The sequence below is a fragment of the Micrasema longulum genome, unplaced genomic scaffold (assembly GCF_059751315.1).
Source record: "Micrasema longulum isolate JH-2025_06_02 unplaced genomic scaffold, ASM5975131v1 h1tg000004l, whole genome shotgun sequence".
NCBI lineage: Eukaryota > Metazoa > Arthropoda > Insecta > Trichoptera > Brachycentridae > Micrasema > Micrasema longulum.
The window spans coordinates 502,000-514,553 of NW_028277213.1; the positions used below are offsets into that span (position 1 = coordinate 502,000).

The following is a 12,554-nucleotide window of genomic DNA, read 5'->3' on the forward strand; positions in this document are numbered from 1 at the left end:
GTGCATTTACTGTGTGACAATGTGAAGTTTCATTTTATAATTATCATTATTATTTGTTACTTTACATATATTTTTATATAAATATTCATTTTAACAAGCAGTAGCAAAAACGTACAGCTATTATAAAATTTTATTTTAATCTAAAAATAATGTTGGTTGCGCGTAGTATTTGACAAAACACTTAAAAAACAGTACATATTCAGTTTTTAACTAACAATATGTGTGCTTTAACTAATGCAATAGCTTTTTTCTTTATGTTTTCTGTTTTGCTTTCTGAATGTAGGATTTTTATATTAATCCTATTGAGTTTTTCTTGAACCCAAATATTTCGATTTTCCCCTTCTATTTTTTAGCAGGTTGGTGTTATAATAAGTGAACTGTAATATGTAAATAAAAAAACGAATATCATTCAGTTTTGTAAAAGGATGGAATATTTGAGAAAAGGAAAGGAGCACGGGAGTGGATCTACCTTTAATGTGATGATAATGCACAACAGTGAAGAACACTTCAATACTGGATGAGTGTCACTATTAATTATTTTACCATTTTTGATAATGACTTTTCTTCACTACGATTATAAGGATTCTATACAATGTCAAACATAATCAATCCAGTCTTCTGTTTTTGTGTCTTGATGTTAAAGGTAGGTACCATAAGGATGGGTCGAGGAAAGGATAGGAATAATATCAATAAATAATGCTGTTTTGTACTAAATAACCTGTAACCCGCCCTCAATTATTGCAAAAAAAGTGTTTTTTTATTCTAATATGCTAATGATTTTACTTTTTTTTACGGTTTTGATTTTACAATTAACTATAGTAACTGAAATTGTTGTTTATTCATCTTTTGTAGGTCGAAAGTTATCTCCGACACCTCCCACAAACAGACTCACTATCGAGAATGCTGTAGAAAAGGATGAAGGTATTTCTGATGAAGAGGATCCGGCTGAACTGAGAATACTCCTCGAACTTAATGAACAGGTAAGATCCGAGAATTTTTTTGCTACTTTAAGAACACTGTTTTTTTTTTTTTTGTTAAAACATTTATTTAATTGCTATTTTGCTCTTCAAGGAAGCATCAGTGCTTAGAAGAAAGGTGGAGGAGCTAGAGCACGAAGGGGAATCACTTAAAACTCAACTGAAAGACATGTCAGAAAAACTAACTGCAGCCAATGTTAAGACTCCTTTATCCACCACAAAGAAAATATTTGGCAATAAGGGTAACAACTTGTCAGATGAAAAAATAAAGGTATTCATACCAATAAATGCTGTTTTGTATAAGTTAAAACATTCAGAATGCTGTATTTTTAATGCAAATCGGAAGAAAAATGAAACTAAAGTAGGTATGCATAGTTTCAATGAATTAATTTTTGATTTAAGGTTTTAGAAGGTGAAATATCTGATATAAGGAAGAAATTAATTGAAAAGGAGAGGGATTGTGAAAGACTTCATGCGGAGCTTAGCTTGACACAGAAGAGATCAAAAGCTTCACTGGTCAAAAGCAAGTATGTTCTTTATCAATAACTTTAAAATTCAGTGAACAGATGGCCTTAAAATACCAAATATCGTAAATAAATTGTCAATTTTATGTAGTTTTAAAAAAACAATCCCTTAGTTACAAAGTATTGTTATCAAAATATTTATTTCAAGGTCATTGGATGGAGCTAATGAACAGCAAAATGTTGATCTTAAACGACAATTACAACTTATAGAACAAGAAGCATCTGTTTTAACAGCTAAGAATCAATCCTTGGAAGCAGACTATGAAAAGTTGCAAGCGGAAAATAATAAATTACAGGTAGATATGAAAATATTTATTAATTTTTCAGTACGCTCGAATAAATCAATTAACTTATATATTTGTATAGGTGTATACATAGACCAAAACATAAAATGTAAAGACCATATTAGTGAATCATATTAGTGAACCATATTAGTGAATCATATTAGAAAATGTATATACATATTTATTATGTTAAGGAATAGTTTAAGAAAAATAATTTAAAAATAGCTTATTACTCAACTGTACAATCTTTATTTATCATCATAATTACCTTTCCGCACCTAATGGTGCATAGGGGACTGCATTGGTACACCAATCGCAGCGTATCTTGGTAATTTTTGTTACATGCAGGTAAAATGATTAGTCTTACACTTCAGGTACCAGTCCAGGGACTATAATATATTCTAGTGTTTACACCCTTTAAATAAATATTTTATATCAACCATGTCGGGAATCGAACCCGAGACCTCTCGCATGGTAGGCAAACGCGCTGACCATTACACCACCAGTCCGGCAATCTTTATTACAATATGGTATTGTTGGATAGGGTGGTGCATATGCCAATATATTAAACCCTCTTAAAATAGTACAAAGATTAATTTTCAAAGTAATTTTAAAGAAACCCTTAACATCAAATACGGAAAATCTATACAAATTATTTAAAGTTCATACAGTAGACACTATGTACAAAATAAATTACACTGTACAGATTTACAAAGAAGAAAAAATAAACGAATTTGAGATGCATAAGTCACTCAGAAACCAAAATAATGTCTAAATTCCGCACAAGTCATGGTCATGTCAAGTCAAAATAGTTTTGTTTTCAAAGGAATAAAATGTTATAATAATCTCCCCAATTAATTAAAAACTATTAAAACTAATAAATCGCTAAATAAATTCAAAGTAAATTTAAATTTTTTTTTTGAAAACAACATTCTATTATCAGTACTCAGAGTAATAATGCGCCAAGCTTATGAGTATTAGAATTACTTTATTATTTTTTTATTTTAGTTTGTATAATTTTTTCTCGTGTATATTTGAAATTATATAATTCCAAATTACTAAATAACTGTAATAGTGAAATTCACTCTCCAAGCACAAGAGCTAGTTTCTTTTTTGTAAAGTTACAGTTATAACATGAACTAAATATATAATAGTAGATTGTAATAGAAAAAAAACATGCATCATTTTATGTAACTAATTTTTTAAAAATATTCTGCAGTTGCTCAGGGGTACGAAAACCCTGAAGTCTGAAAAATCTCTAGAACTAAATACTGAGAAGATAGCACAGCTGGAAAAGGAACTTCTGCAAGCCCAGAGTAAAATCAAGGAACTAGAAACAGCGAAGGATGCAGATAAACCAGAAAAGAAGGTTACCTTCGGTACAACATCTTCTAAAAAGGATACTGAAGCATTGAAAGCCAAGCAAGAAGAATTCGATAAGTTGAAATTGAGTATGAAAAAGGTTTGTCATAATCTTTTTAAAAATAAGTACATATTGATGCATAAAGCATAAAATCTTATTCATATTTGTGTTTTTTGAAGGTGGAAAATGAAAAAGACAAATTAGCAGAACTTATTAAGCAGTTGAAAGAAGATGCAATTAAATCATTCAAACCGAGGACTCCCAAGAAACCAACTGATTTTACAACGAAATTACAACTTAAAAAAATGGTTGAAGATTTGGAAAGTGAAATAGGTATTAAATTGATATATTTTCTAAAAGCGTTTTGCGATAAAACTGATTGAAACATTTAAAAATTGTATAAATATTTTTTCCACCTTAGGTGAAATGTGCGTGGTTATGAAGAATGCAGATATTGAATCGGTAGGAAAGAAACAGCTTGAAATGGAATCAATGGAAAAAACTATCCGAGAATTACGAAACTCGCTCAATAAGAACGAAACTGAAGTAACTAATGATAAACAGAAACTGCAGACAGAAATAAATAAAGTAAATGAGATAACTATTAAGTTTGAAAAAGAGAAAAAGTCACTCGCAGATAAATACACCTCCTGCGAAAAAGAAAGGGACCAAGCCAGGAATGACTATAAAAAGATGCAGGACAGTAACAAAAAGCTAGATGAACAGATTTCCAAACTGAATAATGATCTCAGTAAGTATTACAAACTATAACTATAAAGAAATATAGTTCGGATTTCTTAGTTGTTTTTTTTTTTAACTCATGTTAAATAAAATATTTTTATCCGATAATTTAGAAATGGCCAATAACAAAGGTACTGAGGTGTCAGATTTAAGACAAAAAATAGAAGAAATAAAATCAGATCTTGAGAATAAGGATAAACAAATTCTTAAGATGAAGAAAGATTTGGAAACAGCTGCCAGAACTGAAGAAGATAAAGGCAAACTCCTTAAAGAGGTATGAATTATATTACGTAATATGTTCATATGGGATGTAAAATAACTATGAAATCAACGATTATTTATTATTTTTCAAAATATCATTGCAGGTGGGAGATAAAGCGAAGAAGATTACAGAATTAGAAAAAAAATTGAAGGATTCGGAAGACAAATGCAAAAGAACTGAAAAGATGCTAACTGTTCGAAAAGAACGAGTCGCGCAACTGGAGAAAGATGTGAGTATGATATTTGGCATATATGTATACATGATATATCTATGAATTCTGTAGATCATTAATGGACTTTATTAGAAAAAAGGAAAAAAAGGTTTAACATAATTACTTTCCATAAAAATAACAGTTCTCGGAGGAGAAAGAACAAAGTGATAAAGCTAACGAGCAACAAAGGCGTCTGTCAGCCAATTGGCTATCGGAGAGAGAAGCTCTCGAGACCAAGTTGTCAGAGGTAGAATCCGCACTGGAGAATGTAGAGACACCATGGAAGGAGAAGTTGGCGGAGCTGGAAGGGAAGGCTGTGACTCTCGAGTCCCAGTTAGCTGCCAAGGCTGTGCATATAAAGCAACTGGTAAAATGAAATGGGAATTTATCTGACCCTTCTGAATGTTCTCCTGGAATGTTTGTCTAGTATTTTGTTCCCGTGATACTATTGTTTTGGTTGTCATTGAAGTTATTTTTATTGAATTGGATTATACATTTTGTGTAATTGTCCGTTTTCTCCTTATTTATCCGTAATATGGTATACATATACATAATATAGTAACATTGCATCTGAAATTTAACACACTTCATTAATTTGTTGTAAGAAACAAGTATGTAAATATCAAATAATAAAAATTCTTTATAATATACACTATTATTTGTTTTTTGACCAATTAGATGTTGTACCTACATTAAACTGCCTACCTGATAATACATAACACCCAATATATTTTTTGGAAAAGGTCTGAAAAATATTATTCCTTATTTAAAAAAAAAAAAAATTAACAATACTGCTGTGTTTTTTTTATTAATTTTGGTAATTAAAAAATGAAGAAATAATTTTTATCACAAATAAGCTGTTAACATGCTTTTTATACTTTTATGCAAGTATTTATAAAACTTTGCAGGAGGAGTCCATGTCCTCAGACAAAAACTCTTCAAACGGAGCTTCTCAAGTAGAGCTTGCCCGAGTGAAAGAGAACTTAGAAACCGCGAGAAGAGAAGTGACCATCAAGGAACAAGAGCTGATTGGCATGCGCCAGGATATGTTGAGTAAACACCAGGACCTGATAAAGGCGCAGGATGAGTTGGCCGGTAGTAAACAGGATGTATTAAAACTGCAACACGAGAAGAAGGAACTAGACACGAGGGTCAAGACGCAAGCCAAGGAGGCCAGCCACCTGCAGAGTCGGGTATCAGAATTGGATGTTGATTTCCAGGTAATGAAAACTTCAGCCGATAATAGAAGTAGCCTTTTGTGTCGATTGCAAATATTTGTATTTATTTTAAATTTTATAAATATTACATAAGTATTCGATGGAAACATATAATTTTAGGCTGAGAGGAAGCGACTAGAGAGAATGAAAGTAATTCACGACAAAGATTTGAAGAACAAAGAAATTGAACTCGCAACTCTGAAGGGTAAACTGAGGACATTAGAGCAGACATCAGGCGCAGGCAGTAAGAAGATTGAAGATCTGAAGAAGGAATACGAAATGAAATTTAAACGTAAATAAAATTAACTTGCTTATATTTTATGACATGATTATGACTGAGTAGGCCATGGTAGAGTTGTGAACATTGGATTTAATGGTTGACAGATGAAAATCCTATTAGTACATGTATAATATTTAACAGTAGCGTAGACCAGAAACCGAAATTGATTTAAAATTATAAATGTTCCACAAATTCGTATCAAAACTCATTTGTAAATAAAACCTGCAATATGTGTAATCATCAATTGAAATCATAATAATATGTCTTTAAAATTAAATTTATAAAATAAATTCAAGTTATGATGTTATGCCTTGAATCCGGAGCCTGTACTGTATGTAGGCACATCATAAGTACACTGTATGGTAAGTTATATTCGTAATATATATTATAATGTGCAACTGTGCGGCCGATATTCAAGTGTAGATTATTATTTTAAAAAATAAATATTAATTACTTTTACATATTTATAATATTACAAGTAGTAAATGATTAGTTATTTTAAATTATTTATTACATTTATGTGACAATTATTAGCCTCTAATTGGACCTTGTGAAATGTATTTATAATATCATTGTGATCGTAGAACAACGTTGAGCAAAAATGCAACATTTACTCTTTTAAATATTTGATCTTGAAAGGGTTATGTAAAGGTTTTATTTTCCAAGTTAAAAAAATATATATATATATATGTAACTGACCCAAGTATCAAATGATATACTTTTGTACTTATCAAGTTGTGACATTAAGTGTTAAAAAAATAATTCAACCGCTCTCATAAATATGTATCTTATATTTGTTCTGTTGGGTTTCCAATAATATAAAATAAATATTCTATTGAATTATTTTCGAGCATATTTCAAAAGTTAAATGTAATAATCCACCCATTGATAGGACAATTCTTCGCTGCAGCTATATGCTTTCTATTTATTAACTTCTACTTCATATTTACAGTCTGCGTTATGTAATAGGTTAAACAACCCGTAAAGTAATGCAGACTACAATTGTCAAATAAATAATGTTGCGTCAACTTTTTCAGAAATGGAATCTAGTCTTGCAACCGAGAAGAAGGAGTATGATGAATTAACATCCAAGTATGAGATATTAGAGGAGGAACATGTCGTCACAAAGGCTAAACTGACAATCGAGAAAGAAAATGCACAAGGGTAAAATACTTATTGTACTTAATGTCGACGCAATCATTGTTACAAAAACAGATGAAAATTAAAGCCACTGTTTCCTTTTTTTAGGGAAGTGTTACAACTACAGAAAGAAATATCAAGTACATCTGCAGAACTTAAATCCTTACAAGACACATACAATGCCAAGACTGATGCATGGATCAAAGAAAAGATGGATATGCAGGTATTCAAATAAAAGTCAATATTATTGAAAATACATTGACTGAGGTTCTTGCTGCAGGCTTAATAAATCGAATTTCCTCTGAGTGTCGGAATATTGTAGAGAAATTTTATTTACTAATTGTTTTGGTACGGTGTATAGGACAAACTGTCTTCGTTGGAAGAACGGCTGTGCGGAGGAGGGTGGGAAGTGGAGAAGGCGAGACTGACCGCCCGACTCCAGCAGAAGGAGATGGAAGTGGACCATGTGACCAAGGAGAGAGACGTCAGTAACCACCTGCAGGAGGCGCTCAAGAGAGAGGTAATCTTTGCAATGCATACCACTCGGGAGGTTGACTCATTACAAACTAAAGGTAATTGACAGTCGGTCTCTTGTCAGTTCTATATCACAATATGAATAGAGCAACCAGTACCAAATGCTTACAGAGAAGCATAAAGCTGCTTTAGATGGAAATTGTAAGAGAAAAATAACAGTCGTTACATTTTGAATAGTTTGTGCGCCATTGTGGCGTAGAGAATTTGGTAACATTTTATTTATTTATTAAAATTTTTGTACATGATATAAATTGTAAATTAACAGGCTTATTGCCAAATGGCATCATCATCCCCTTTCCACACCTAATGGTGCATAGGGCACTGCATTGGTACACCAATCGCAGCGTCTCTTGATCATTTTGTTACATGAAGGTAAGATGATCAATCTCGCGCTTCTAAATATTTTTAGGGTAAAAAAACCTTTTCAAATAAATATTTAATATCAACCATGTCGGGAATCGAACCCGAGACCTTTCGCATGGCCTACCAATCGCGCGCCTACCAAACGCGCTGACCATCACCCCACGAGGCCGATACTTCAACATCTGGCTTTGTTTATGATTTGTAAAAAAAAACAAGATTAATGTGAAATGTGTATATTAAACTAAAACTTCATTTTCACTATCACTCGAGAGCATTTATCAACAATAAGATGAATGTAATATTTTTGTTATTTGTCAGAGTGATGAGCTCCGTAAGAAGTTTGATGACTACGATAGGGTGACCAAGGTACAGAGGAACCTCACTATGGACAACAGTAACATGGAGAGGGAACTCAAGTCCCTCCAGGCTCGGCTGGCGCAGGCTGACAAGACCAAGAAGTCAGAAGTGGCCGAGTGCAAACTGCGATACGAGGCGCAGATGCAGTCTATACAGGATGAACTGCAGTCTGTTCAAACGCAGGTTACTGGAATTTCATTTTCTTCTTTAGAAATTACAGAAAAATTATCATACTATGCTATTGTCAATTGACAGGTAAAACTGATTAAGTACAGATTTATGGTAAAATGACTTTGTATATCATCCATGAATAAATGCCACTAAGTTCAACAACCAACAATCAACTCTGCAATCATAAACTAATTGGTTTACCTAACCAGTCATGACCATTTATTTATATCCACTTTTTATTAAAGGTCTCGAGGTTTAAGCGAGAGAGAGATATGTACAAGCAAATGTTGGATGGAGCTCACAAGACAATGTCTGAAATGAGAGCTAATGGTGGTGCAGAAATCAATAGTAAGAATAGCAATAGATCTTCAGTTTCCAGCCTTGAAGAAGTAAGTTAAACCGACAATTACTTTCTTACAAAATAAAAAGTAAAAGCAACATTCAATTCATTCATTCAGTGAAGATTCTGGTCGAACTTAATTATGTTTATTTTCTTAGCTCGAAGAAAGCAAGTCTCGTATTGCCAGCCTACAGCAGCAAATGGCCTGTTTGGAGGACGGACTGTGTGAGGCTCGTATGGAAGCTTCCAGAGCTCGTACGGAGCTCGTCAGTGAGCGATCCACTGCTGAGATTAAACTCTCCGAGATGCAGTCTAAACTTAACGAGGTAATATAACTCTTACGAAATACATTAGACGAGTTTAGATAATTTAAGATTTACTTTTAAACAATAAAATAAGTTTTTTAGACCCTAACAGTTTCATGGAAAATTAAAAAAAATTACTGCATCAGTTATTATTATTATTAGGTAATTAAAATTACTAGATTTTTTTTTCATCAAAGAAATGTAAAACATTGAGTCAACTTTCGAAAGAGTAAAAATAATTATTCTCTCAGTTTGAGGAAGAACGTCTGGTAGCTTCCGGAAGAACTAAGATCCCCGGTTTGAAGACCCGCCTTGAGTTGGCTTGGCATAAGGAGCGTGAAGACCAGCAGAGGTTGCTTCAGGAGACTTCAACACTCGCTAGAGATCTTCGCCAGACATTGTTTGAGGTAATATTTATTTTTGGTAAGATGGTAAAGGTTTATTATACAGTTATCCTTTTTAAGTTAACATTGGCTTCAGTTGGATATTAGAGAGAGAAGAGTAGACGACGGGATAAAAGTTTGATTGGCTGCTTGGTGCTGACAGTAGAAAAACAAGGAGATAAATTAATGTTTTATTTATTAGGTGGAGAGAGAACGAGATAAAGAGAAGTTAGATATGAAGAGAAGAATAGATCAGCTGAAGAGAGGTGCAGAAGAAGAAACAGATGAAAATAAAAAGAAGGTATCTTTCTTATACTACTTATAAAATAAATTATGTTAGTAGATATACAAATTAATAGAGTACAATAAATGTTTTGTAATGCAAATAGAATTTCAGTTTTTCAAAATGATTTGTTTGACTTTATTTGTGACTAGATTTAAAATGTTACTTATTAGTCCAGTATATGGTTAAATGTTTCTATTACAGATTACGGAGCTACAATGTGACTTGTTGGAGTTACGTGATGCACACGCCAAGTTGAGGACCACTAATGAGAAGCTCAGGAGGGAGAAGGAACGCCACGACCGTGAGAGAGAGCAGCACAAGATGTCCATGGCAGCACTCAAGCGCTCTCAGCAGGTTACTATTATCAAGGACTAGTTGACGTATTTTTGTAAATCAAAAAATGTATATTAAATATACGCATTTAAAAAATCAAAGTTAATGTAAAAAATGTGACAATGTTACAGGATGAGGACAGAAAGGTGAGCTATTTGTTGGAGCTGGTGGATGAGCTAACTAAGATGGCTCCAGAGGACTTGAATAAGGAACCTGTCCCTAACACTCTCGGCTATATAACTCCCACCCCGCCACGGAGAAATAGGGTAGGATTGATTTATACGTTCACGGCCTTTTAATACTACGTTACTATTCATTGATATATTAAAAATACATAATATAATAATAATAATATGTAGTAATTTTTTATGGAAATACTACTAAATAATGTACACATTATGAAAAATAAATATTTTATAAAACATTTTCAAAATGCAGTAAATTTGATTTCGTAAAAGGTAGCGACCGAAGGAATAGCAATGGGAAACACCAAGGCGTCTTGTTGAGTCATTATTCGAAAACACTTTAGATTTATTATATTTTAGATCCCCATATAGGTTTTAAGGGCATTTTTTTAACAGTGTAAACAGCTATGTTCAAATGATTAAGCTACAATATAAAAATTGATCTGCGGTATCTAAACACAATGTTTATTTAAAATGAAAATATTTTATTATTTCAGTCGAGCAAATCTCGGTCCCGCGAAGCAACTCCTGATGATATTCAATCAGAGCCTGGTCCTCAGAGTCCTATGGCTAGACTGAAGTCGGCTTCGCAGGATGTTCGAGCGGTCATACTTAGCGACCGCCAGCGTAGACAAGCCAATATGAGAAGGCAAGTTCAATATTTGATCTGTTTTTTGTTAGTGTATCTTTCAATTTTTATATAATCTATCTAATATTATGAATAATTTTAATCCATTTGAATTAACATGACATACATATTATATTATAGTACACTCGATTCAAATAAGCTTCTCTTTAATATTTTTAGTTTCAGGGTGAAATATTTTACTTGCTTTTGGAAATTATTCACTTTAGACACCATTGTATTCAGACTTGATGTTTTTTTAAATTATAGGGCAGCTTCTACAGAGCCTAGAGATACCATCCTCACTGTAACACCGAGGTCTGGCAATGGAGCTCTTCCATCTCTCAAAAAGAGGTCTCTCTCCCTGGAGCAGACTAACCATGAGCAGGTAAGGTTTTTATTATATTATTTACGTGTACTAAACATAGCACCCGAGTTTGTTTTGTGCTGATGAATAAAATAATTGTTTTAGGGGAAAATATGGAAAACGGATGATGATAGCATGTCCTCCCTTCAATCTCTGGATACCGAGGCCCTGGATAGTAATCGACACTACACAATGCAGAGAGACACTAGTTTAGACAGGTATATTTTCATCTCAAGGTTTTTGTAGTCAGCTTGATGAATCTACATGAAATATATTATATTTAATTTAGTACAAATTATTACTGATATTCGGCATACTAAATTTTCCTGTCATTAAAATCTGTATTCCACGCACTAGATGATAAATAAATTATCGCTGAAATGTTTAAACTTTCTGCATAAATGTAAATTATACATACACTGTTTTTTTCCAGTCGATTATCGGGTGGTTCAACACAGAGCGATGTGTTGCCGGCAAGCGACAAGAAGAGAAAGAAGGGAATTTTCGGGAAACTCAAACGTCTCACTAAATCCCGTTCTATTGACGATACTGCTGGACCCCAAGTTGCTGAATTTACTCCAATAGGCTCACAGGTATAATAGTACTCATGGAAGATACAGTTCCTCAGGCCAACAAACTTTTGTGGCAAATTTGAAACAAATGAAATAAAGAATGTATCCAAATATGTATGTTAATCATAATATAATATATTAACTAATATATTTTCACAGGGTGGTTCAGATTCTGACATGAGTAATTCCGGTAGCAAGAGAGACTTGCGAGGGAGAATCTCTGATATGTTCTCCAGGAAAGGGGGTCCAGGGTCATCTTCGTCTAGCATTAAGTATGGTACCGACTAATTATGAAGTGAGTCAAAATGGAGCCCGGCTTATTGATACATATATTTCCCTTTTTTTTAGTAAGGAGCGCAGAAAAGAGCTCAGTACCCCCGTAGCTTCCCGCTCAGACTCCCTACAGCGACCCCTCTCTAGAAACGGCAGCTCCACACAGATTGCACGAGCTTCCCCGGCTGTAAGTAGCTGTCCGATACAACCTAGAGAACTATATTATTTAGTAGAGAATAGGAAAATTTAATCAACCTTTTTTGCTTTCTAGAGTGATATTGGAATGCAATCTCGAGCGATGAGTGTGACTCCCGGACTACAAAGGAAAGCCAAATAATTTTTATTTAATATGTATTATTTATAAGCCCACATTTCCCTTCCATAATTAAAACCTAATATATATATGGTATAATGTTAAAATATTTATAAATAATAAAAAAATATATATCATTTAAATATAT

The 12,554-nt window shown here is 33.0% G+C and overlaps 1 protein-coding gene across 2 annotated transcripts in view; it reads left to right on the forward strand.

Moving 5' to 3' along the window:
* Positions 1–12,549, forward strand: part of LOC148285801 (uncharacterized) — a 35,618-nt gene extending 23,069 nt beyond the window's left edge. The window contains exons 14-42 of one of the 2 annotated variants that reach the window (XM_088224324.1): positions 853–980; positions 1,072–1,248; positions 1,380–1,504; positions 1,650–1,797; positions 3,005–3,247; positions 3,328–3,481; positions 3,570–3,899; positions 4,003–4,163; positions 4,255–4,380; positions 4,505–4,729; positions 5,271–5,582; positions 5,700–5,871; positions 6,897–7,023; positions 7,108–7,222; positions 7,361–7,519; positions 8,215–8,436; positions 8,670–8,813; positions 8,923–9,090; positions 9,321–9,476; positions 9,655–9,753; positions 9,940–10,092; positions 10,203–10,337; positions 10,754–10,905; positions 11,152–11,269; positions 11,354–11,466; positions 11,682–11,841; positions 11,980–12,092; positions 12,169–12,280; positions 12,365–12,549. In XM_088224324.1, coding sequence (XP_088080450.1) covers positions 853–980; positions 1,072–1,248; positions 1,380–1,504; positions 1,650–1,797; positions 3,005–3,247; positions 3,328–3,481; positions 3,570–3,899; positions 4,003–4,163; positions 4,255–4,380; positions 4,505–4,729; positions 5,271–5,582; positions 5,700–5,871; positions 6,897–7,023; positions 7,108–7,222; positions 7,361–7,519; positions 8,215–8,436; positions 8,670–8,813; positions 8,923–9,090; positions 9,321–9,476; positions 9,655–9,753; positions 9,940–10,092; positions 10,203–10,337; positions 10,754–10,905; positions 11,152–11,269; positions 11,354–11,466; positions 11,682–11,841; positions 11,980–12,092; positions 12,169–12,280; positions 12,365–12,430 — 4,613 coding nt within the window. In that variant the 3' untranslated portion in view covers positions 12,431–12,549. The remainder of the gene's footprint in view (positions 1–852; positions 981–1,071; positions 1,249–1,379; positions 1,505–1,649; positions 1,798–3,004; positions 3,248–3,327; positions 3,482–3,569; positions 3,900–4,002; positions 4,164–4,254; positions 4,381–4,504; positions 4,730–5,270; positions 5,583–5,699; positions 5,872–6,896; positions 7,024–7,107; positions 7,223–7,360; positions 7,520–8,214; positions 8,437–8,669; positions 8,814–8,922; positions 9,091–9,320; positions 9,477–9,654; positions 9,754–9,939; positions 10,093–10,202; positions 10,338–10,753; positions 10,906–11,151; positions 11,270–11,353; positions 11,467–11,681; positions 11,842–11,979; positions 12,093–12,168; positions 12,281–12,364) is intronic. The other variant, XM_088224250.1, reaches the window with a different exon arrangement.
* Positions 12,550–12,554: the final 5 nt, after the last annotated feature.